The following is a 27,142-nucleotide window of genomic DNA, read 5'->3' as shown; positions in this document are numbered from 1 at the left end:
CCCCCCCCCCCCCCCTTTTTTTTGTGGCGTTACATTGACTAGTCATACGAACTGAATACATTATGTCAAGCTTAGTAACGGCTAAATATATTAATCTGCCAACCAACCGTCTGTATTTACTTGAATCATTCAACTTTTCTCCTTCTATTGAAGAAAGTTTCAGATTTTGCTCCATAGACAATTTTTCTTGACGTGCTCCTGTAAGACTGTGTCTTGAAGAATGTCTAGAGCATACTTCCTTTGAGACATAAAGATTACCTTTCTAGACCTAGAAAATTCAATACCTAGGAAATATTTCAAATTCCCTAAATCTTTGATAAGGAATTTCTCGAGTAAACTAGTCTTAAGATATTGAATTTCTTTGAGATCATTGCATGTCAACAGAATATCATCAACATAGATAAGAGCTGTAGTGAAAGAAGTACTTTTACTCTTAGTAAATAAAGAGTAATCTGCTTTGGACTGAGTGTAGCTGCATTTTGTATAGTGGTAGAGAATATGGAGAACCAATTGCGAGAAGCCTATTTAAACCATAAAGAGATTTATGGAGCCGACATACTGTATTCTCCCCCTGTTAGCGAATACCTGGTGGTAAAGACATATAGACTTCCTCGTCTAGATTACCATGGAGAAAGACATTTTGAACATCCAACTGATCAGTGAACCATTTTTGAGCAACAACAATAGTGAGTAAGCAACGAAGTGTAGTAAGTTTCGCTGTAGGAGAAAATGTCTCTTTGTAATCAACACCTTCAACCTGAGTGTATCCCTTTGCTACCAGTCGAGCTTTATAATGTTCAACAAAACCATTAGAGTTGTGTTTAATCTTGTACACCCAACGACAGCCAATAGCTTTATGGCCAGGTGGTAGAGGAACGAGAGACCAAGTATGATTAGGTTCCAAAGCTGCAATTTCATCATTCATAACCAGCTGCCATAATGGGTTGCCAACGGCACATCATAGGTTTTAGGTTCTATCTGGATTGTAATAAGAGTTAGAAAAGCACGTTGAGTAGCAGAAAAACGAGAGAATGAAAGGTAATGATGAAGGAAATACCTAGTGCTAATGTTGGGACTTGAGCTAGAGGTCAAATGATTGGCTCCAAAAGACATCTCATAATCATTATAACAAGCTGGAGGTTGTTTGGTACAAATAGAACGTGGAGTGGAACTAATGTATCAGGTGGGATAAGATTAGATTTAGTGGGTGAATCTGGTGAATCTGGAACTTATGAACTTGGAGAAGGAATAGAAGGTGAAGGAGACGACGAAGGAATAGAAGGATTAGAATGGATGTTTGAGTAGGATGGATCATGAAATGGTAAAATGGGAGTTGAAGGAGCTAATGTCAAAGTTTGTGAAGCTAATGAAAAAGGAAAATCATCTTCACAAAATTTAACATCACAACTGATAAAGAATTTTTTAGATTGCATGTTATACAACTTGTAACCTTTGTGAGCACAAGGATATCCTATGAAAACACAAGGAATTGCCCGAGGTTCAAATTTTTGCTTCAGATGTACTACAGTTGCATAACACTTACAACAAAAAACTTTAAGATGGTGAAATGTAGGTGGTCGTTTGTAGATTGCTTCAAAGAGTGTCTTGTTAGATAACAATGGTAATGGTGTTCTATTTATAAGATAAATAGCAGTTAAAATGCATTCTCCCAAAAATTAAGTGAAACCTGTGACTGAAAAAGAAGAGACCTAGCTACATTTAGGATATGATGATGCTTACGTTCTATGGCTCCATTTTTTTGTGGAGTACAGACACAAGTGCGCTGAAATTCAATGCCACAAGAAGTAAAAATGGTCGCAAAGATAGGAACTCAGTCCCATTGTCTGATCTAACTATCTTGATAGTAGTATGAAGTTGAGTTTGAACGAATTTAACAAAGTTTACTAACAAATGGTGTACTTCTGATTTGTGTTACATAAGAAAAACCCAAGTACATCAAGTAAAATCATCAACAACAGTGAGAAAAAAACGCAAACTAGAATGAGTTGGAATTTTATGTGGTCCCCAAACATCACAATGTAACAGATCAAAGGAAGAATGAGTTGTTATTGAACTTTTTGGGAAAGACAACCTAGTTTGTTTTGCTAATGGGCAAATACTACAATTATGAGAAAGAGTAGCATTATTAAGATGCAATTGGTCAGCTAGAAATTTAAAACGAGAAGGAGAAGGATGACCTAGGCGTAAATGCCACAAATCATATGAATGAGATACTTGATTTGCTGAAGATTTGATTGGAGATGAAGAAATATGATAGAGACCTCCGAATTGTTTACTCGAGCCAATCATCTTCCTCGTAGCCAAGTCCTGCATAACACAAGAATCAGGATAAAAGGTCACATAACATTTCAAGTCATTGGTAAGTTTGCTGATAGACATTAGATTTAAATTGAATGAAGGCACACATAAAACATTGTTTAATTTAAGGTCAGGATTAAAAGAAACATTGCCAGTATATGACATGTGTATTGTCCCTCCATTAGGCAAATTTATTATAGATATGGTGGTAGCCTTTGGTTCAGTCATAGCTTTGGATACTATATGATTCGTAGCTCCACTATCGAGAATCCATGGATTAGAACCGTAGAGTTAATAGATAATGCATATACTAGAAACAAACCTGCAACATTGATGTTATTATCAGAATTACCAAAAGGACAATGATTGAGTGCAAATAAGGCTTGTACAATCTGTTGTAATTACTCAGAAGAAAAATTTGAGATGAAATTAGGTGACTGTTCTTCTGTATTCAACTGAGAAACATCGGACATATCCTCGATTGTTGCGTTGATTGATTTAGACTGCCCTTCTAGAATTATTTTTCTATTGACATCGATCTTCTGTATGTCCCCTTCTATCACAAAATTTATAGTGAAACTTAAGGAATCGACACTCATCAATTGTATGATCACTTTTATTGCAATGTTCACATGATTTATCCTTGGAGAATTTTGAATATGTTGTTTTCTTCTACACTGCTGATGCAATCGAGAAATTCTTAGTAGGTTCGGAAGTTACCTGACGTTGCATCTCTCATTGTACAAGTAATGAATAGGCTTGCCTCACATTAGGTAATGGAGTCATCATCAATATGTTAGATCTCACAGTTTTATAAGACTCATTAAGCCCCATGAGTAGTTGCATCAACTTGTCTTCTTCGTGTTGATCAACATGTATTTGACGTTGATTATAGGTAAATGGTGTGCGGTATGCTTCTAATTCATCCCAGAGTGCTTTGAGCTTGGTGAAATATATTGACAGTGTCATGGTTCCCTATGACATCATTGCTATAGACTTTTTTTTCTGAAAAATTGTTGGAGCATTCTTTTGTGAGAATTGATAGTGAAGATCAACCCACACTTGATGAGTTGTCTTGGTGTGAATAATACCCTCAGCGATATCTGCTTCAACTGAATGAGTTAACCAAGATATTGTCATACTATTGTACTGATTCCATAGTTCAAATTCAATTGAATTTGCATCTTGAGACGGTTCTTCAATTGTGCCATCAATGAAGCCAATTTTCTTTTTGGCAATAAGAGCATGCATAACTGATTTACTCCAGGATTGATACTTTGTTCCATTTAATTTGATTTGAACAAGTGCATATCCTGGCTGATCAGAGTGATGAATATAATAAGGATGTGTTAAATCAACATCCGAAATTTTGAAGCTGGATTTGGCTGATTCCGCCCTAGAGAAAATTTTGATATTTAAGAATACCAAAATAGGTGCTCTGATACCATGTTAAGAATGAGAAACATAAATAGAAATATAATTGGGAAGGTGTGTATTCTCATTGATACTCATAAGCTTAAATAGGATACAAGCTAGCAACTAATGCGTACAAATGAGAAAAATATAAAATAATTAAATATTGAGAATAAAATAAATTGTAAATCAAATCATAAATAAAGAATATTAAGATATAATATCTAAGATATATTCCATAAATAATATATACTCTAAATATTATTTATCAATACAGTGACTCAAAAGATGTTGGAATCGTTATTCCAAACTTTACAGTTTAAAATAATTAAAGGTAGGCTTGTTATCTTCAAAACATCAATTAATTAATTATTTGAGATCAAAGGCCAAGAAGCCAAGAGCGTTCTAACCTTAGAGACGAAAAAAAAAAATAAGAAAGAAGATATACCCACATATAGTAGTAAATTGCTTCAACTGAAAATGACCAAAGAGGCTTTGTTGACAATAATATCCTATTGACTACCATAGATATTAAGAGCGATAGTGTCAAAGGAAAAATTCATAATTACAAAATAGATAAAATAGATAATTGTAAAATCGTAGTGTTGGTATGAAAAAAAAAATGGTTTAAGCTTACCAAATGAGAATTTATGAGCTAACCCATAAAAGTTCAAACATGGTACACTTGAACTAGTTTAAAAACACCATGAGTGTCTTTAATGAAGCTTGAGCTTTTGGGAATAGTGAAATATAGAAAACATTCTCACCTTGGCATGAATTGAAAGATATAAAGCTAAGTTTGAGAATGACTATGGTGCGAGAGTTATGAGATGATTTTTGAGCTATGATTTGGATAAGAAGATACGATCATGAACGAAGTTTTATAGGCTGTATTGAGATAGACTACGATATGAGATTTTCAAATTACGACCTAAAGCTCTGAGACCACAAATTGAGAGTACGCAGAGTGGAGGATTCACATGACTAAAATGTAATAATTATTTCTAAACAAATTAGACGTCGTACCTATGATAGTCCTCTTGATACTTCTACACGAACATGGTTTAATAGTATAATGTAATTAGTTCTCTATTTAGTGGATCTAGGCTACTCTAAGCGAGTATGAGTGTTAGTAGCAGACTTTTTAGTTATATCCTAATGTTCTAAAGATATTACCTTATTTAATGTTTCATGTTAGCTTGCTTGAAACTAATTTTTCAAATCGCTTGAGGCTCCCACATACCAAGCTAGTAACAACATTCATGAAGTATTAGATTTGAAGGAAAGTTCTACTAAATCTCTCCTAGTGTTATAAAGGGACTTGAAAGAAATAATCCCTTTTCAATGAATGATCGTGATTATAGGAAAAGTATATAAATAAAATCTTGAGGTTGTACGGACAAGGACAAGGAGATCAAAGTAATATCCGAATTGATTAAACCATTGATCTAATAATAGAAGAAAACATGTCATCTTAAAGAAAGTGAGAAAATTAGAATTAAGATTGAGTTAAGTATTTGCGGTGATTTCTTAATTGATTTCAGAGCCAAGTCATGAACCCACTTCTACTTCTTGAGGTAGGAATAGAATGAATTAGCAGTCATGTTGTCTAGTGAGTGTATTAGCTTTGATCATTAAAAGGAGAGAATTAGGTCATGGGACGATATATTGAATATCAAAATTGACCAAGGTAGCAATGAAGAACATGTATTCGTCTAGAAACAAAGGTTCCCTCAAGTATAAGAGCCAAGAAAGACAACATTTCAAAAAAAAAAAACCTGTCGACCTAGTTGTTAGAAGTTACTATGACGTATTTTGACTCACTAGTGCTTCATAGCTTGTGTTTTTCATGAACCAAATCTTCAAAGAGGTTCTTAGACTACTTTCTAGTAGGGTGTATTGTTAAAAGATCATCATTAGCTTAATAGGGCCAAACCCAATAATTGTTTGAGCACATGTCTGTTGGAAATGGCCCACGATCGAAATATGTCGAAACAAATAACTGAAGCGGAAGAACAACTCGAGGGGAAAGAGCTTTTTGGAACAAAAACCTTAAGCACTTATGCTTTTTAGTTCTCTTTGTTTTTGTGAAAATAACGTACATATCCTGAGTATTTATAGTGAAGAAAGCATATCTGATCTCCTAAACTTTCTCCTCAAGTTCCTAAACGGTTTTCTCAAGTTCCTATTTGTCTCCTCAAGTTAAGCAATTACTAATACTTCTTCTTAATTAAATATTAAACTTCAAGTCAATAACTTCTGAACAATTATCCTAAAATTACTCTAGGTTAATAACTTCTTTTGCTAAGTCAAGTTTTAACTCACATTTTCATCGTAAGCTTGACTTTGCTCGAGATTCTTCACTTTGAGAAACTCTCACATGTCTGTAACTTTAATCCTCGCTAGTGTCTTGGTGAGAATGCCTACATGTTACTCTCTAGTTTCGACTTTGCTTGGTCCCTAGTCAACTTTATCTTCTTCAGAAGAAATTTTAATTTTGCAAAATGCAATTTCTTCCACTCCTCCCTTATGTGCATCAAATTTATCATTAGGCTTACATGTAGAAAATTCTTATAACGTGCTCCTTTGTGTTCCAACCTTCTTTTTAGGTCTGTCTCTTGGTTTCTTTGGTTGAGATGACAAGTTTGAAGTCTCATTTCTCTTATGCCTTGGTAGTCTTCCTCTAGACCTCCTTTGGTTAAGCTGATAAGTCTACTGAAACACATGAACTAGTAGGTTGCATTTCGCTGACTGAAGCAACCTCTGGTTGCTTCTTCGATTTATTTATGGATTCCTTTTTCTCTTGACCAGTTGGTTTCTTCTTCACTTTCTTGCTGCCAACGCCAATAAAGAACATGTTGATAGTCTTTCAATAGTACCTTATATAGGCGGTTTTGCGACCATTTTTCCTTCATCAACAAGGCTTCGTTTTGGTCATATATTCTGAGGAACGGGCCAACTATCTCCACTCTGCTACCTTCTTCTGTCATTTAACCAATGCTAATAATATAGTTATTCAAACTCGGGATGTAATACACCTTGGTCAATAAACGTTGATCATCTTTCTTACACTGAAACCAGATATATCATTTTCCTTGGATCAGTACAATTGATCTGTCGCAAAGCTTCACGTTTCCAATGAACTTCTCATCAAGTTCCTTGAACTTTGCTCGATCTCCAGTCATGTGGTTGCTTGCTCCGTTGTCTAGGTACCAGAGAAAATTTCAAGACAAGAAAGAGCACAATAGAAGTCGTGTGGTACACACAACCAACAACCTATAGTTGCCAATTACTCAGGTCGACAATACGACAATCATGCTTGGTAATAAATCTGACAATGTGCACTACATAATGTTTATCGTACACCAAGTATAATGAAGAACTTATTGTCAGTGTCACAACGAACAACATCAAGAAACTACGTTTTGTTTAGGTCAAAAGATGTGAGTCTATAAAGTTGTTAAGGTAATAGGAAAGTCAACGATGGAAGAGCCAAGAGTGGAGTTCATTTACCCCTATCTGCATAGTTTGCCTATGTAGACAAGACTAAAAAGAATGAGATAGCAGATCGATGACATGCAAGATTGGGACATGATGGCTACCCCAAGTTGAAGGTGATTAGAGAGAAAATCTATGCTCAAAGGCCTTCCTCAACCTGAAGTCAAAATAAACATTTGCGCTGGATATCAATATGGTAAAGCTCATCAATTACCATACAAAGAATCAAAGTTCAGAGAAAAGAAATCATTAGAGTTAATTCACTCGGATTTGTTCGGTCTAGTCAAATGAACATCAATCAGCGGGATGCAATATATGGTGATGTTCATTGAGGACTACTCAAGATATGTATGGCTTTTCTTTATGAAAGAAAAGTCTTACACATTCTCAAAATTTCAAGAATTCAAGATGACGATCGAATGAGAAGTAGAAATAAATATTCATTGCCTACATACAGATAATGGCGGGGAGAATACGTATCAGATGAGTTTAATCAATATCCACAAAAGTATGGAATACGACATTAGTGTAATGTGCCAACACACCGTAACAAAATGGTGTAGCAAAAAAAATGAAACATGTTAGGTCAATGTCCACAAGAAACATGTATAATTAGGAGCAACACGTTACCGAATCAAGAAGAACATGGAAGGATATTGAAGAAGAAAGAGAAAAAATGAGGAAAAATAGGAAACGGTTAAGTTATAGATGGAAACAAAGAAAAAATGGAGGAAGGTGATTAAATGTACATAAACCGTTTATTTTTATTTTTAACCTTTTTTTTTTTTTTGAAATTGGAAGGATATATTTTTTTTTAATCAAAGTACTAATAAACTACCGAGGTTAATAATAGTTAAAAATATAGTTAAATAATGTAGTACTATGACCATAAAGATAAAGATGTACCTATGTATACCAGTGAGTAAATTGCATCAAATATATGATACGTGGTAAATAAAAATTATGTGATGCATATAATTTCAATAATTTCTATGTGAATTTCAACGAGAACATGGTAATTAGGAGCAACCAGTTACTAAAACAAGAAGAAATACTTTGAATTATGATAGCTCATGTTGGCGAACTTAATACATTATTCCTGCATACAGATACGCATTGGTTGTGATATGACAAGTACTCTCTTCCTTCTTCCTCTCCTCAAAACCCTAACATTTTTTTCTTTTATCTTCTTCCTTAGAAATATGATTTAGGGTCCTTGCAAACCCCTCTAAGGATAGGGTCATGATGACCATTTTGCCCCTTGAAATTGATTTCGACCATTTTCTTAATTTTTTTACTATTTTCTTTTGTATTTTTCTTGGATTTTTATAATTTTTCAAAGCACTTTGTATCTTCTATATTATCTTGAAATGACGGTCAAAGTTCTCAATGAAATCTTAAAAGTTAAAATTTAAAGGAAAATTGAGTATTTAATTCTGGTCGGGATTTGAATGATACAGTTTTAAAGATACATTGAACACAAGAAGGAGAATAGGAGGGTATTGAAGAAGAGAGAGAGAAAATGAAGAAAAAAATGGAAAGTATTAGGTCATAGATAGAAAGAGGAAAAAAAAAAAATAGACTAGCTATGTGATGTCAGGGGCACACATGTTCCGAGTTGATTTGGGTTAAGGATTTTTTTGACCCAACCTAAAAGATCAGATTGGATGGATAAGCCAATCCAACCCTTTATTTTCAGGTTGAGTTTGAGTTGGTTGTCGGTTGTTAAAAAAAATTATTTATCCATAATTCATAATTATTCCCTACAATCTTAGATAAATTATATTAAAAAACCACACACAAACACAAATGAATCTATAATCACTGCAAATATAAATTAGAGAAAATTGCAACCTCTCAACATAGTTGAATATTCCCATTGAACGAAAGATAATTAAATATTCATAATAAATAATAAATACATTAAAATTTAGAATTACTTGTCCCAAGTTTAGAACAAAATTTTCAAAATCTATAAAAATTAATTTTTTTATCGATCTAATTTTGTGTCCGATAGGTGTTAAAAGAACCCCTAAAATAATCTAGAATTTTTATAGATGAATGTATAAATCAAAATCAATAATCTTATCTAAACCATATACTTAAAACAAAACTCAGGAAGAATTGTTTTAGTTTATGCCTATTATAAACAATATATTTAAAAATAGTAGGAAGTGTACGAATTGTTAATTAATATGAAACGTATTTTTTTAAAAAGAAATTAAAAATAACAATATAAATAATATAAAAGAAATTAAGAATAATAAAATAATATAAAAGAAATTAAGCAAAACAATAAAAACAAAAAATAATGTTTTCAATGGTGCATAATTATAGTGAGGCCAAAGTACCACTTCGACATGAAAATGCTAAAATTCTTAATGTATTTTTATAAATTTTTGTTTAGTTCGAATGAACCCACAACCAAACCAAACCCGTTCAGGTTCAGACAAATGAACCCAACTGAACCTTTATAATTTAGGTTGGGTTGATTTGGATTGTTGGATTGAATGTACGATGAAGTGTAGATATGGAGTGGAGGGGGCGCAATTCATGTTTTAGGTTTATGGATACTAATGCAACTTTTGAAAGTAGAACCGTGTTTTTTTTTAACAAAATACAAATGATTTTACCTACCAACCATAAGATTTTTTTTTTTTTTTATTTTTGTTGTAAAGTTGACGTGAAGTAATTTTGGAAAGTTAAAATATATTTTTTTATGGATATTTTCTATAATTCAAGATAAGGTAAAGTGCGTATCAGATGTGTAACGGTATTAACAAGATTAACGTACGTATCAAATACATAACGGTATTAATAAGGTTAAAGTGTGTAACGGTATTAACGTAAACGAAAGACGACAAAGAACAATGATTTCTGTACCGTTAGATTTAGTTTCTATCTTTATCCTCAACTAATTAACGGTAATCACATTTGTCGTATTCGAGTTATAAACTACCTACTTTACTGTAATAAACTCGAAAAATATAATAAATTGGAAATTGAGAATATGAAAATATTCTTAAAATTTCCTTCTCTACAAAATGAAATTGTATTAAAATAAATAAAATTGAAGAAAAATAGTGTTTTAAAATGGTGATATATTATTTAAAAAATGATGTGGTGTGGAAGGGAATGGGAGATTTGATTAGGGCAGCAGCGGGGCTCCCCCAAAGACAACTCAGTAATCCCCAGCGGTAGTCAAAGAGCATTGTTTGTATGTAGAAATTGGAAGGGAAAGGGATGAGCATTGAGTACCCGCCAAATGCAAACGCGGGAACCTCTGTGCTCTCATATGCCATTTTTGTACTCAAATTTTGTTTCCAAATTATACCAATCCATTCCCTTTTTTCACTTTCCCGCCTTCTTCTTCTTCTTCTTCTTCTTCCCCTTCTCTTTTTTCTATTGATTTCTTCTCATCTCTCTCTCACAATCCCCTCCTTCCTCCTTCTTCCTTCTCCGCCGCTGTACATTCTTCCTCAGGTCAGGCCCTCGTTTCACTCCCTTTCATGCATTTGATCCATTAATTTTGCATTTCTGCATCTGTGTTTTCTTTTTCCCCTGAAATCAGACGATTCTAGTAACCGATTATCTTGTGTGATTTTGTTGTTCTTGTGTTTTCTTTGTTTTTTTGGTTGTTGAACTGGCTTTTGTCGTGTATTGTGCTAGAGTTTCTCTCCTTCTTTCGGTTTCTTTCGGTTACTTACGGTTTAACTCAAGCATTTGTTTGGTTCCCTGAGGCTATTTGGCATTATGCTTTCTGGGTTTCCGTGGTTTTCTCCTTTTCTCTTTCTAGTTAGTTACTAGCATTGGCTGCTTCATCTTTTTGATCTGTCAACATTTCACTGCATCTGCTTTTTCTATTGGAGTATAGATGACATGCATATATAAGGATCGGCTTGTGGGTTCCTCTTTACTTCTTCTGTTTTGCATTCTTTTGACTTTGGTATCACTGTTTTGTTAACCATGGGTAGGTAGCTGCTTCTCTGGTCTCTTCCAGTTTGAAGCTCGCATATCAAGCTTACTTATATTTTTCATATTTTGTTTGTGGTTCTTTTGTACACTAAGTAATAGTAGTTCATCGAAGTGTTTCGTTTTCCTAGAGGTGGGAGATATAGATTTTAATCAAATGTTTTTTGTGATTTCCATTTTTGATTCATGATGGCTTTTTACTGTTTGTTCTTGATGATGTTCCTACGTTTCTCTTTAATCTGCATGATGTCCGTTGGAGTATGTTTGCGCCTTCTGATTTAATCCATTTTCGTCCATAAGCTAAATGCATGTTGTATTACAGGTATGGCAAAGAAGACTAGGAGTCAATTGATGGCTACATCTAATGATCTAAAAAAGTCGGATACTCAAGATGTGAAACCAGTTAAACCAAAGCAGAAGAGAAGTAGGTCAGAGACGAAAGAACAAGTTGTTGGTGTTAGGAAAATGCCAAAGCGTGCTGCTGCCTGCTCAGATTTTAAGGTCAAAACTATTCCATTGCCAGAGAAATCTTCTGTTATTGAATGCAAAAGGGAGGTGGCGGTGGAAGATGAGATAGCTGCAGTTGGCTTGACGGCGTCAGGTATGGATGATTTTCGGCCAAATAGGAGACTGACTGAATTTACATTTCATGATGAGGATGGAAAGCCACAGGCTGTTGAAATGTTAGAAGTAAATAATTTGTTCATTTCGGGTACTATCTTGCCTTTTGAAGACACCCCTGATAAAGAGAAAAATAAGGGTGTTAGGTGCGAAGGATTTGGACGGATCGAGTCTTGGACAATATCTGGCTATGAGGATGGCTTACCAACTATATGGATCTCCACCGATATAGCTGATTATGATTGTGTTAAGCCTGCAGGTTCTTACAGAAAGCTATATAATATCTTCTATGAAAAAGCCAATGCCTGTGTGGAGGTCTACAAGAAATTGGCAAGGACTTCTGGTGGGAATCCAGATTTGACACTGGATGAGTTGGTTGCTGGAGTAGTACGCTCCTTGAATAGTAGTCGAAATTTTCCTGCTGGGATGTCTGTCAAAGATTTTATCATCCTGCAGGGGGAGTTCATATATAATCAACTTGTTGGTTTGGATGAAACATCCAAGAGAAATGACCAGATTTTCATAGACTTGCCTGTTCTTTGTGCTCTAAGGGATGAAAGCAGAAAACAAAGGAACTTGCCACCAAGTACCGGCATATTTGATGGGTTCACAAATGTCGGTTTGAAGATTAAAGATGGAGAACAGTTCAATCCTCCCAATATGCCTGGGTTTGGAGCTGAGGAAGATGAGGATTTGAAATTGGCTAAGTTGCTGCAAGAAGAGGAGTATTGGCGATCTGCAAAGCAAAGAAAAAATCAGCGTTCTACTACATCAAACAAGTTCTACATCAAAATCAATGAGGACGAAATTGCAAATGACTATCCTCTACCAGCCTTCTACAAAACTACGAAAGACGAAATGGACGAGTATGTTATCTTCGATGGTGATATGGATATATGTGATCCTGATGATCTTCCTCGAAGCATGCTTCATAACTGGTCCCTTTACAATGCTGATTCCCGGCTTATTTCTTTAGAACTCCTTCCAATGAAACCTTGTGATGACATTGATGTGACAATATATGGATCGGGGATCATGACTGCTGATGATGGAAGTGGATTCTGTCTTGATGCTGATACTAGTGTGTCATCTTCGGCTCAAATACAGGACACTGATGGGATCCCAATTTATTTGAGTGCAATAAAGGAGTGGATGATTGAATTTGGATCTTCAATGGTGTTCATATCAATTCGCACTGACATGGCATGGTAATACGACTATTTAACCTTTATAATATAATGACATTAAATTGTTGGAAATACTGTTTGTCTTCACCACTTCTTACATAAGTTCCATTTTATCGTAATATTACTGTTTTCTATTTGTTCCATTAGGTATCGGTTGGGAAAGCCATCCAAACAGTATGCTCCATGGTATCAAACAGTACTAAGAACTGCAAGGCTTGCCATAAGCATTATTACCATACTGAAGGAGCAGAGCCGTGCCTCAAAGCTTTCTTTCTCCGATATTATCAAAAGAGTTTCTGAATTTGATAAGAACAATCCTGCTTATATCTCTTCTACCCCATCAGTTGTTGAGAGGTATGTGGTGGTACATGGGCAGATAATACTGCAAACCTTTTCTGAATATCCAGATGATGTGATCCGGAAGTGTGCCTTTATAACTGGGCTTAGTGATAAAATGGAGGAAAGGCATCATACCAAGTGGTTAGTAAAAAAGAAGGCTGTACTAAAGAAGGAAGTGAACATGAATCCAAGAGCTTCAATGAATCCTGTAACATCAAAAAGGGCTATGCCTGCTACAACAACTAGATTGATAAACAGGATTTGGGGAGAATTTTACTCAAATTATTTGCCGGATGACTTGAAAGAGGCAGATAATAATGAAACAAAAGAAGATGAACTGGAAGAAGATGAGGAGGTTGAAGACGAAGAATTGGAAGAGGTTGAAGAGGAAGATGGTCAAGTGGATTTGAAAACTGAGGAATCAAAACCTGTTGTAAAGCCTGCAAAGGCAAAGCTTTCTGAGGGAAAAATTAATTGGGAGAGTGAAATAGTGGGCACAACAAGTCAAGGCTATCCTCTTTACAAACAAGCCATTGTCCATGGAAATTTGGTTACCGTGGGTGGTTTTGTGTCTGTGGAACCAGATAATGTAGATGACTTGCCTGCCATATGTCTTGTGGAGTACATGTATGAAAATTCCAACGCAAGGAAAATGGTTCACGGTAGACTTGTGGTAAGAGGATTAGAGACTGTTTTAGGCAATGCTGCAAAGGAGCGGGAGGTTTTTCTGACAAATGATTGCCTAGAATTAGAGTTGAGTGAAATTAAAGAAACAGTGGATATAGAGATTTGCATGAGGCCTTGGGGATATCAGCACCGTAAGGATAATGCGAAGAAGGTTAAGGCTGACGAGGAAATAGCAGAGGAGAGGAAACGTAGAGGATTGCCTATGGAGTTCTATTGTAAAAGTTTATATTGGCCTGAAAAAGGTGCTTTCTTTTGTCTTCCAAAAGAAACAATGGGCCTGGGAACCGGAGATTGCCATTCTTGTAAACTAAAGGAAACCCAAAAAGAGGACACCATAGAGTTGCATTCTTCTTTGACCAGCTTCAAGTACAAGGGCACTGACTATTCTGTTAATGATTATGTTTACTTAGCTCCTCATCATTTTGGAACTGATGATAGAGGCATTGAGACATTCAAGGGTGGAAGAAATGTGGGCCTCAATGCTTATGTTGTTTGTCAATTGTTAGGAATTGAATCACCCAAGGGTTCGAAACAACCTTGTCCATTATCAGCTATGGTCAAAGTTAGAAGATTTTTTAGACCAGAGGACATTTCGGTAGAAAAGGCATACTGCTCTGATATTAGAGAAGTAAGTGCTTTTTCCAGGTTTATAAAATTTGGAATATCATGGAATTAGATCTTTGTATGCTATCAAATGTACTGCATTACATTTGGACTCCAATTTTCTTATTTACTGGGCATAATTTGTTCATTTGACTTCTGTTTGTGGACTTTTCATTGTTATTAATTAATAGCACTTGCAATTCTTTTCAGCTGTACTACAGTGATGAAATATCAGTGAAGCCTGTTTCTGCTATAGAAGGAAAGTGTGAAGTAAGAAAAAAGCAGGATATCCCAATGTCAAACTGCCCTGTTATCTTCGATCATATCTTCTTTTGCGAACATCTCTATGATCCAGAGAAGGGAGCCATCAAAAAGGTAACTATTTTCTGGTGTGAATTTAAACATTAACAAATGATCACGTGAATTCTGCCAACATATTGGATATTGACTTGCAAGGAAGAGAACAAATTCTACATATGAACAAAATTTGGTTCTAGCTTTGGCCTTCTATGCTGGGGTGGTTAGTGCTTGACTTGTGTTAGCTGAATTAGAGAAGTCATGGTTTCTCAATTAGTTTCACATCATGTGCTCCATGGTTGCCTCAACTCTTCACCGTAGTAGGTCCACCGGACATACTACGTAGGCTGGTAATAGATTTCTTCTTTAGTCATGCACAACAGAGGGTATAAAACTTGGGACAGATCAAACTTTTCTAACGCTCTCTACATTTACTTTCTCTACTGAGTCTTGCAAATGCCTTCCCTTAGATACTCTTATTCAGTATGCTCCCTTCAATCATTTCTTTTTTACTAAGACCTTGTCAATAGTCAACGCTTCTCAAAAAACAGTACTTTCAGCTCAGCTGGAAGAGTAGGATAGTCTTATGTTGTGACTTCGCTGTAATTTCTACTGGATTTTCAGAAATTTGACAAATAATGTTTTGTACTAGTAGATAGGATCTTGGCTGGGACAATGCTTCCAAGTGAAGTTCGTAGGCATCCCTATTACTTTCTGCATCAATCAGAGCATTCCTTGAATTGTATTTTTCTTCCCTGGATGTTTAATATGTTTTTTTTTTCAGTTGCCAGCGAATGTGAAACTAAGTTCCTCTTCCGAAAGGCCAATGAGTGACGCAGCACAAAGAAAGAAAAAAGGGAAGTGTAAAGAAGGAGAAAGTATACCTGATGAAACTGACAACAAAAAAGATTTGCCATTGGAAAACCGTTTGGCTACTCTGGATATATTTGCTGGATGTGGTGGCTTATCTGAGGGTCTGCAGCAAGCAGGTAACTTCAGTTTTCTATGTCTCGAGTAAAAACTATAACTTACTTCGATGACTGACCTCACATCGTGGCCATTTTGCTTTTGTTATAGGCGTTTCAGTTACCAAATGGGCCATTGAATATGAAGAGCCTGCGGGTGAAGCATTTAGTCTCAATCATCCAGAGGCATTGACATTTGTGAACAATTGCAATGTGATTCTAAGGTTGATCGCGGATGGCAATTGTGCTTAAATATTTCTTCTATTTTTGGAATTGTCTTATTTTCCTTTCCCAGTTTTGATCTTTTCTTTTTTGGTTGTACATTGTCTTGGAGTTTCTCAATGAGGTGTATATGGTTTTCATGCTAAGCCTTGTTTTCTCAATGAAGTGTATATCGATTTTAATGCAGGGCTGTCATGACAGCATGTGGTGATGCTGATGATTGTGTATCAACTTCTGAAGCAATTGAACTAGCAGAAAAACTTGATGAAAAGGAGATCAATAATCTGCCTCGTCCAGGACAAGTTGAATTCATCAATGGAGGACCTCCTTGTCAGGTATGGTTAACATCTTGCATTTCATATTTATAACATGAAATATCCAAACCTTTCATTATTCTAATATTTTTCTACACAGGGTTTTTCTGGAATGAATCGTTTTAATCAACGTACCTGGAGTAAGGTCCAATGCGAGATGATATTGGCATTCTTATCCTTTGCCGAATACTTTCGTCCAAAGTATTTTCTTCTGGAGAACGTGAGGAATTTTGTTTCGTTCAATAAAGGGCAAACGTTTCGCCTTACCTTAGCATCACTTCTTGAGATGGGATATCAGGTAGCTGTAGTCTTTTAATTCTGCATTAGTCCAAACCAAAGTCATTGTTTGGCTGCAGCGATTCTTTGTTCATAGTTGTGAGTGGGATAGGAATGTTAGCAGAGGATATAGGTTCTTTATCTTTATGGGTGCCAACCAAGGAATTAAGAATCCAGATTGAATTAACTTGCTATTTGTATAGGTAAGATTTGGTATTCTGGAAGCTGGGGCATATGGAATCTCTCAATCTAGAAAACGTGCATTCATATGGGCAGCATCTCCAGAGGAAATTCTACCAGAATGGCCAGAGCCAATGCATGTGTTCGGTAGCCCAGAGCTCAAGATTTCATTGTCTGGTAATACTCGGTATGCCGCTGTTTCTAGTACGGCAGGAGGTGCACCTTTTCGTCCAATTACTGTCAGAGATACAATTGGCGATCTTCCAGCTGTTGGAAATGGTGCTTCTGTGACAACAATGGAGGTGATTCTTATTTGCCTTTCCGCTTTAAACATGTCATGTTCTGTTATCTTTCTGCTGATCTGTTCATTCTGGTACAGTACAAGAGCGAGCCAACATCTTGGTTTCAAAAGAAGATTCGAGGAGATATCCTTGTCTTAAATGATCATATATCAAAAGAAATGAATGAGCTAAATCTTATTAGATGTCAAAGAATTCCCAAACGCCCAGGCGCTGATTGGCGCGATCTTCCAGATGAGAAGGTACATTCTTTCTGATGGGTGAACCACTTCTAGTTTATGAATCTATTCAGTTCAATTCACATTTGGAGAAGATATTAATTAGTTGGCTTGTCTGCATATTCTTGGGTCGGCCTTCATCTTATTCCCTCCATTTTCCCACGTTGTGTCGTCAGGTTCGGTTGTCAACTGGACAGATGCATGATATGATACCCTGGTGCCTGCCGAACACAGCCAAGAGGCACAACCAATGGAAAGGCTTGTTCGGTCGGTTGGATTGGGAGGGGAACTTCCCCACTTCAATTACTGACCCACAACCAATGGGCAAGGTTGGGATGTGCTTCCACCCTGAGCAGGATAGGATACTTACCGTCCGTGAATGTGCTCGATCTCAAGTAAGTTATTGCTTCATTCTCCTTTCATCCTTACAAGTTGTTTACAAGTTGTGTATTTGTAGCAAGAAGGGATTTAGATATCTCCATGAAGGTGTAGTACATTGCAAGTAAGGAATCACGATTCTCCACGATGGTATGATATTGTCCACTTTGAACATAAGCTCTCGTGGCTTTACTTTAGGCTTCCCCAAAAGGCCTCGTACCAATAGAGATGTATTTCTTACTTATAAACCCATGACCAACCTTTAATTAGCCGATTCTCAACAAACATGGTATGATTTTAAGCATGTGTGCTGGTTTTGAGCAGGGATTCCCAGACAACTATATATTTGCTGGTAATATTCAACACAAACACAGGCAAATTGGGAATGCTGTTCCTCCTCCTTTGGCGTATGCTTTGGGGAGGAAACTCAGGGAAGCAATAGAGATGAAAATGTCCAAATCAGAGTCGAGTTGATTGTGTATTTGAGCTGCAATTTTGTCTTGTAGCTGTAGTTTTAGGTTCTTCTCCACATCTTTACTTTCTGTGTACACCATTACCTCAGATTTGTCAATTAGAATTTAAGAGTCACCGGCATGTTTGTTATTTCCATGAGAACATTATTTGAAGATAATGTATTCCTTTGTGTACAGCTTGCCTGAAATCTCACTTCGCCCTTGTTTAAATAATGGTACAAATTTTCTTTCAAGTCATTTGTTTTAGTCAATTCATGAAGTACCAATGTGGAGAATAAGGAGAAAATGAAAGAAATAAATGAAGAAAGAAAAGAAATGAAGAAAGAAAAGAAATGAAGCAGGCTCTGTGTTAATTTCGAAATTGAATCTTCTAACCAACCTCTATTTCAGACCCAAACCAGTAACTAAATGCCAAACCAGATCTTGATGAGCGAGATCAAACAAACATCCACTTAAATTTTTTTATGACATATCATGTATCACAATCGCACTCTTGTGGCAGTGGAAGAATGATTGATCTAATCCATCGAACAAGTCAGCTTTGTGAAAAAAAAAAGAAGCAATATTATAGGTTAAAAGCGAATAAGTATCAACCACTATTTTGATAGCATAGAACCTAGATAGGAAGAATTGACAACTTGTCATATCACCTATAGTACATTTTGGGGCATTTTGGTAAACAGGTCCTGCACCCCCATATTGATATAACAAGAATAGTAAAGATATAACTAGCATAAAAGTAAGTAAAAGAGGTTTAGAATAGGTAATGTGGCCATGGGCAACACACCCTAGACAAGCATGACCGAAACATCTAACATGCCGTCACAAGTAACACTCCTTGGATAAGTATGACTGTGATATCTTCCCCCACTCGATTGGTTGATGCCTCTATCAACCGAATCTTCATGAACTTGGAGATGTAGGATGAGGGTGACTTCAGGTCTCTTGATGCGCTTCTAGTCAATCTCACATTAAGGAGTATTTTCCAATCTACCAAGAACGGTTGAAAATTACTTCACGGTTCATTGACTCTTTGCATCTTCTCTATCAGTCTCACTTTTCAATCCCTTTGTAATTTTCGTTCAAAAGGTCATATAGACCTTGACCTTGTATCTGAATCTAAAATCATCAAAGAGGCTTGTAACCTATTATTTTTACAAATATAGAGTTATTGCTTTCATATTAATGGTTTTCTTTTAGTTTTTAATTAAATCAAAACGGTCCCAATCCTTCCGCTATAAAGATGAAGAGTTCATTCCCTTCAACTTTGTGTTTAAGCAAGAAATCAAAACCTAACACGATATCGAAGTTGTCCATCTTGATTATCACAAAATCGTTTTGTCCAATCTATCTCCCTAGCTTGATCAAAGTTTACTTTGCAACTCTTGAGACAGGTAGGGTAGCCGAATTAACGACTATCATCTTTCCTATGTCTCGATGTTAGAGGATGTTTAAGCGTTTCACTTCTGTCTCCATCATGAAGTCTTGGACAACTCTAGAATCAACAATAGTGTTCTTGGCCGTTTTGTGGTTAACTCATGTCTCGACGTACATAATACCTCATTTAATAACTCTTTTATCTCTCTCACTCTCTTCTGGAGAGTAGACAAGTACTTTAGTGCCCCTATGTAGTGGCGTTCAACGCTTTCGACTAGTGTTGTTTTGGCCGTTTCATACTCAACCTCTAAATTTGTTCCAAATTTTACGTGAAAGGTATAGAATGCCACATTTTGTGGCCATTCAAATTCTCGATGGGCTCCCTTGTATATGAAGTAGGTTAAGGGCCCTTGACCGTTGTTATTCTATTTGTGAGGTCTCCGCCACCAAGTTTTACATCTCTATTGGGAGGCTTCACTATCCCCTCCTCCAGCTTGAGTCTGTCACCTCCCCACCTTTTGGGGGTTGGGTCGATAATTCCTATTACCCTTGGTTTCGCGTTATGTCTGGGAATTGATTATTGCTAAGGTCAAATAGTCGTTCGGTTGTAGCATAAGTCGTGTAAAAGTCTTGAACTCTTTGCTCGTAGAGGTCTTCACCCACAACTTCAGTCCCTAAACAAAAAGATCTTGTCTTTCTCAGACATGTCATGAATATCCAACATAAGCACAGAATATCGCTTAACGTAGTCTTTGATATTCCCAATATGTCTCAACTTCCTTAATTTCATTCTATTATCGCAATATTCTCTAGGAAGAACAGTGAGTGGAGTTCGTGTTTTAAGTTCTCCTAAGTATCCATATTATATTGACCATCTTGAATGTCTATGTACTTGGATCTCCACCAACAACTTTACATCATCAGTTAGATGTATTGTTTCCAATGTGACCTTCGCTTCTTTTCCCATAATATTTGTGGCTTGAAAGTACTCTTCAAAGTAAAAACGGAAAAAATGAAGTTATCTAGACCCTTAACATCTCGAACCTCATAGAAGGACTTAGGGTTCAGGACATTTACTTTGTTATATTGGTTCCCCATCACTCTCATGTTGATTTAGTATGACGCTTAAATTTGTCATATCAGCCTTGATCACTCCAAGGGCTGCACTTAAATCCTCAATCATTTTTGAAACCATATGAACGAATGCTTGTTAAGCATTGTTTAGGCCCTTAGTATGTTCTTTTATCTAGATAACTGAGCATGTCGAGTTATCCACATGCTCGAAGTCACCAACAGTTGTGCCATTGTCTTCTAGGGCTTCGACCATCAACATTAATTCACAAACGGGCATTGCCTCAAGGTGGCCTCCCATTTTGTCGATCTTGTCAACTTTAGTGGTAATCTTGTTCATGCAAGACTCCAAAAGCCTTATTACATCTTGGAACTTCATTCTAGTTGAGCAACTCATATTTGATCTCTACCAATTGGTTAGCTTGAGACTTGCTCAGATGTTTTGAAGCGAACATGTTTATTTACTGCAATTCAAGGAGCTAACCAAGATATGATTCCACTTGTCACAATTGTACTCTTGTGGCAGTAGGACACGATTGTGCGAGATTTTTTCTAACTTAAGAACAAGTCAGCCATGTAAAAGTCAAATTTTGCAGTTAATCTTGACGTATGATCGAGTTTCAAGTCACATTTGATAGAAATATTTATAAAACGAGAGCGAGGAAATAAGTTGAAAACAATTTGAAAAGAAAAGAAATTTCATAGGCTAAAAGCGACTAAAAAAGAACGACGGCTTTGATAACGTATAATCTTGGTAGGAAAAATTGACAACTAATCACATCCTTCTATAATAAATTTTGGGACATTTTAGCCCTGGTGGGTGTAGACATGAGGTTGGTGAATGATAATACACCTCTGTATTACATAAAAAGAATAGTAAGACCTAACTTGCAGAAAAACAAATAAAAGGAGTTTGGAATAGGCATGCGGTCATGGGCAACACACCCTGGATAAGCATGATCGGGACATTCGACACGCAACTACAAGCATGACCGTGATACCATGCACGTCATGAAAAGTATGGAAGGATGATGTGCATTATAATCTATACCATGATTCTATAATGTGGGAGCTTATGCATGTTACATGTCACAAGCTCGAGACACTTCCCCAATACGTTTTGAATTGATGTGTTCACTATGATATAATACGTGCTCCTTTCTTTTTATTGGTTTTGGCAACGTGAGTAGATGCTAGTCTGTAGTTAGGCCTATGAGTATATATACGAACCTACCTAATGGGTTCATGTGACCATGTGTGAATCATGCATAGAGAAATACTATGCATCCAACCCAACCAAAAAACGAAAGTACAGCCCAAGGAATAGTTACAAACAGTAGGTCGCACTATGAACCATGTTGCATATGATTGTATTTCCAACTGTAACAATGGGGTCACTTGGTATTTTTTAAATACTCAAACCAAGATTTATATTTTTTTTTAGTTAAAGACGGGCCCCATGTACAGATGATGACGTCAGCTGAGCGCCATGGATCAAGTCACTAAAGTTAGATTTTTGTATTTAAGTGGAGTCTTTATAATAAGATAGGTCAACAACATTTTATTTCTAAACTTTTATAGAAAAGGTTGTTTTTCTTGGTTACCTACGTTATTTTTAGGATGTTTTATTAGGTTTGAAATGTATTTATGAATATTTAAGTTTATGACAATTTATTTTTTTTCACAAAATAGTCATGACACACATGTAGTAGCCATATTATTTTAAATAAAAGCTAGGGTTGTTATAATTGATAATAGAGCTCTACGTTTATAGATTCTATAGACTAGCCTACAAAATGAACTGAAAATGTTTCTATTGCCTTAGATGGAACATTACATCCTTGTCAATAATTCCCTAAAAGATAATAAATGATGTTGTTATGTGTTATGATATACTATGCCTGAAATGTGAATGTTACATGTGTATTGATGATTCAAAAAATGTTTTTATTTAGCAAGATTTGCACTATGATCGTCGAGTTAGAGTTTCGTAGAAAGGAGTAAGCTACTTATCACTAGTATACACATGAAAAGGATTTTTCTAAGGAAGGTTAGATATTTACGTCTGCAGTACCAAAATATAGTTAAATGATGTAGTTATGACCACAGAATATAAAAAAATGTACCAATGTATATTAGTGAATGAGTTGGAATTTCATCGATATGAGGTAGGTAAATATAAAATTAAAGTAGTTGGTTTGAACATGAAAAATGGTGATCTGGGCTTAACAAATTCAAAATTTACGAGTTAACACCATAAAATCTTGACATAGTTTGGATGAAGTGTTACGATTATGTTCCAAATTTTATAAGCTTTTATGAAGATGGACTATGGTATGATACTTTTTAAGATATGACTTACTGTTCTAAAACCATGAATTGATATAAAACGGCATGGATGGTTTAAGAGGATTAAAGTATATGAATTGTTTCCAAACCAACTAGATCTGTACCCATATTAATCAACCCAATACCCCTATACGAATATGTTTCAATAGTGTAATAGGACCAATTTCTTCTACTTTGGCAATCGAGGTTGTACAAAGAAATGGGAGGAAATAACTTCTTTATTGGGGATGAATTTCACTGAATTGAAGTTTTGAGGTTATACAAGCAAAGAGGTCAATGGTCAGAAACTCGAGCCTTGGAGGTCAAAGTAATACATTAAATTGATGAAAGTATCAATCTAGTTAAAAGAAGAAAGCAAGCCATTTAGAAGGAACTGGGAAAGTTGAAATTAAGGTTGAGGAGAGACTTCGTGACAACGACGAAAAAGAGGAGGAGAAATACCTCTTACTCACATACGAAGACTGGCTCACGTGGACGAAAAAGAAAGATGCGACTGATTTTTCTTTTTCAGTTATGAAGGGATGTGGCAACAACAATAAGGAAAGTAGAGGTCGTGGGCGTGGCCACAGAGAAAGTCGTGACAATATCTCACAAACTCATGACGATGTCAACTCCTGGAAGAGCAATGTATGATCAAGTATTACTCTTGAAAAATACGGGCATTATATGGTCGGGTGGTGGAACAAGGAACACAATGAAGAGGCAAACCTCACATTCATGCATGACAAAGAGCCTGCACTAATGTTGGTCGAGAAGATGCCTAACCTCTTGATGCTCAATGAAGAGAAGGTTATGGTGAACCTCCTCGCAAATGGAGAAGATCGAGTGGAGACAAATATGTGATACCTAGACAATAGACGAAGCAACCACATGACCGAAGATCAAGTAAAATTCAAGAAGCTTGATGAGAAGCTCATTAAAAATATGAAGTTTGGCAACCAATCAATTGTACCAAACCAAGAAAAAAAATTCATCTTATTCTGATGCAAGAATAGAGATCAACATCTATTGACTAAGGTATATTTCATCCCAAGCTTGAAGAGTAATATTAGTAGTCTTGGTAAAATGACAAAAGAAGGCACAAGAGTAAAGTTAGCCGGGTGATTCCTTAAGATGTTCGATAGAAACAGAGCCTTGTTGATGAAAGTAAAACCGTCGCAAAACTCTCTGTATAAGATACTAATGAAAGACTATTAACATTTTTCAAAAGCCTCATTTGGCATTAGCAGCAAGAAAGGGAAGAAGAAACTAGTGAATTGGGAGAAGAAGATATTGAAAAACAGAGTTAAGAAGAAACGGAAGGTTATTTCAGTTGGCGAAGAGCAACCTATAAGTTGATGTGCTTCATTAGACTTAACATCTTGACTAATGAGGTCTAAAGGAAGGCCACCAAAGCATAAGAAAAATAGGACATCAAACTTGTCATGTCAACCAAAGAGGACTAGAGGCACAATTACCAACTTGTTCAGGCCCTTTCTATTGAATACCCGTTCATCCAACTTGCTTGAGACGAATGGTGTCCCGAAAAATTCTAAAGAACTTGTATTAGTGGAAAGCGGGGTTGAAAGATAGAGGAATACCTTACAATAGAGGAGTACCTTACACGAAGTTTCTACATGCAATTCTGATGCAATTCTGATAATGAAGTTTCTATCCATAAGAGAGGAATGGAAGAAATTGCAGGTTGGAGAATTGAATTGTTTTTTTTAAGATGGAGTTGATCATAGACCAAGTACAACTGATACTAGAGAGCAATGTACAAATACTCCCCTAAGGCCCTAACAAGGGTTAAATTTGCAGAGATGTAGGAGTTTCTCGGAGCGAAGAATCTCAAGTAAAGTCAAGCTTACGAGGGAGAATGTGGGTTAATAAGATTTGCTTAGTAAATGAAGTTATTGGTGGAGCAAGTTTAGCATAATTATTAGCCGTTATCAACTTGTGCACCAAGTTAATTAGAAAAATGGTTAGTAGTTATTAACTTATACTCTGATACCATAGTAGGAACAACAGACCTCCACAATGGTATGATATTATTCACCTTAAGTGTAAACTCTCGTTTTCTCAAAAGGCCTCATACCAATAAAAATAGTGTCTTCACTTATGTACCCATATCACTATCATAATTTCGCCATGTCAATAGAATCCTCAAGTATCGAATAAAGAAGTTGTGAGTCACGAAAGTATAGTCATAGTAACTTAGGTGTCGAACAAATGGTGTATTTTGTTTGAGGGGTTATAGAGAAGGTGGCCTCAAGGGAGGCTTAATGATATATTTTGTTCGAAAAGAGGATCCTTGAGTATTGTTGGAGTCTCACATTAACTAATTAGAAGGAAGATCATAGGTATATAAGTGAGAGATAGTACTCCATTGACATGAGATTATTTGAAGAAACTAAAAGTAAAATTATGAGAGCTTATCCTCAAAGTAGACAATACTGTCCCATTACGAAGGTTCATTGTTCCTAGTAAACAATGTCAACAAATAGTGTAAAGTTGACGGTTTTTTTATGTAGTTGATAGCTAAAAAAAACGTCAACTTTACCTTGCATAACAAAGATATGGAATCAACACAAGGAGAGTAAGATTTAGATTACCTTGTCGGTCAAGTACCTCGAAGCCAAGAACATTTGTTTGAGATTCGAATCACTCCACAAGCAAAATCGATCATATCTAGCTTGAATGATTCTTGTTGATCAAATATCTCAAGGCAAAAACACTTGTTTGAGATTTGAATCACTCCACAAGTAAGATTGATTATGTCAAGCTTGAATGATGCTACATGCAACCTAAACTATATAGAATTGCAAAGAACGTAATCATTGGCTAAAAGAAAGTACAAATGATTCTTTTACTACATTTTTCAAGTCTCTCCTACAAAGATGACATACATGACTCTAATATAGCCTCAAAATAAAAACCTCCTTACCTAGAAGAGTTGTAATTATATTTTATGATCCTAATTAGCCACTAGGTATATTTTATGGCCATAACTAACTCCGATGTAAATAAGCCTTGAAATATATTTAAAAAAAACACTATAACTCTAAATTAGGATAGTTTCATTCTTCTTGAACGTGACATGAATTAAAATATTTTTTTGATAATTTCAACGACATTTTCTTCATATCTTTATTGAAGTATATTGCATGATTGATTTCTTAGTTCATATCGCTTCATATATTTTAAAAATCAAATATCATTCTATCAAATGACAACTAAATATAGGTCAAATGACTTTAAAGCTGGCTACTTATTAAAACGGTGAAGGTTACAAAAATGGAATATTCTAAAGCATTTTAACCTCTTATGGTAATAACATATATGGTAGTGCATCCGAATAATTAATGGTAATAATTATTCTTACCATAAATGAATAATTTGTAATTAATTCATTAAATTTATATTACATGATGAATTAATATTTTCACATTTTATTTTATAATGGATGCTAAGGCTTGTTTTATGAAATTAATCTTAAAAATATTATTTTGGTACATTATTGAATGAATTAAGTAAAATTAATCTCAACAAATAGAAATAAATTGATTGATTACAAATAATTTCAATTAAATAATTAATTATAACTATTGAAAAAATAATATATGTATAAATGTTAATGAAAAAGAATTACAATCACATTATAATTGTTATGTAATAAAGTTAACTTTTAATCTACGATTAATTTTATATAAACCATCTAATAAAATTAATTTTAAATATACTATTAAATAAGTTAAACAAAGAAATTGCAATTTTATTTTTATTTTTTTCGATCAAATATTGTGATCTCGGTGCGTCAAACTGTTTTCATCTTATTTTCTCACTCATGTTATATAAAAACATTTTCTCTCAAAATGTGATTTAAGGATCGTACCTTACATCAAAATTGTCCATAAAGTTTGATTTTCACATGTAACTTATTTACTAAGTTAGAACAAATATCGCACAATTATTGTCCCGCTGCCAAAAGAAGAATGCAATTGTGACACTGTGCACTCCCCGTCCTACAACCAAACTCCACCAATCGTCGAATCATGAGCTAACGAACACCAAGATTTACCCTAAAAATGTCCAAAAATCATTA

At 35.4% G+C, this 27,142-nt stretch overlaps 1 protein-coding gene across 2 annotated transcripts; it reads left to right on the top strand.

The window, feature by feature from the left end:
• Positions 1 to 10,389: 10,389 nt before the first annotated feature.
• LOC111436438 (DNA (cytosine-5)-methyltransferase 1B-like) lies at positions 10,390 to 18,471 on the top strand. Of its 2 annotated transcripts, none has more exons than XM_023074214.1 (12): positions 10,390 to 10,713; positions 11,525 to 13,031; positions 13,158 to 14,664; positions 14,850 to 15,014; positions 15,721 to 15,925; positions 16,014 to 16,125; positions 16,311 to 16,458; positions 16,538 to 16,735; positions 16,917 to 17,195; positions 17,273 to 17,434; positions 17,587 to 17,805; positions 18,113 to 18,471. In XM_023074214.1, the coding sequence occupies exons 2-12, from the start codon at positions 11,527 to 11,529 to the stop codon at positions 18,260 to 18,262; spliced, it is 4,650 nt and encodes a 1,549-aa protein (XP_022929982.1). In that variant the 5' UTR covers positions 10,390 to 10,713; positions 11,525 to 11,526; the 3' UTR covers positions 18,263 to 18,471. The 2 variants fall into 2 exon arrangements, with proteins under 2 accessions (XP_022929982.1, XP_022929981.1); XM_023074213.1 differs by lacking the exon at positions 10,390 to 10,713 and adding an exon at positions 11,103 to 11,200.
• The last annotated feature ends 8,671 nt before the right edge of the window (positions 18,472 to 27,142 follow it).

The sequence above is a fragment of the Cucurbita moschata genome, unplaced genomic scaffold (genome assembly GCF_002738365.1).
Source record: "Cucurbita moschata cultivar Rifu unplaced genomic scaffold, Cmos_1.0 Cmo_Scf00054, whole genome shotgun sequence".
NCBI lineage: Eukaryota > Viridiplantae > Streptophyta > Magnoliopsida > Cucurbitales > Cucurbitaceae > Cucurbita > Cucurbita moschata.
This window is presented reverse-complemented; position numbering and strand designations above follow the sequence as displayed.

What these genes read in the sequence shown, in the direction of transcription:
- LOC111436438 (XM_023074213.1), top strand. An exon ending in TGAGGGTCTGCAGCAAGCAG is followed by an intron (nt 15,926 to 16,013) that starts GTAACTTCAGTT and finishes CTTTTGTTATAG; the next exon opens with GCGTTTCAGTTACCAAATGG. An exon ending in AATTGCAATGTGATTCTAAG is followed by an intron (nt 16,126 to 16,310) that starts GTTGATCGCGGA and finishes ATTTTAATGCAG; the next exon opens with GGCTGTCATGACAGCATGTG.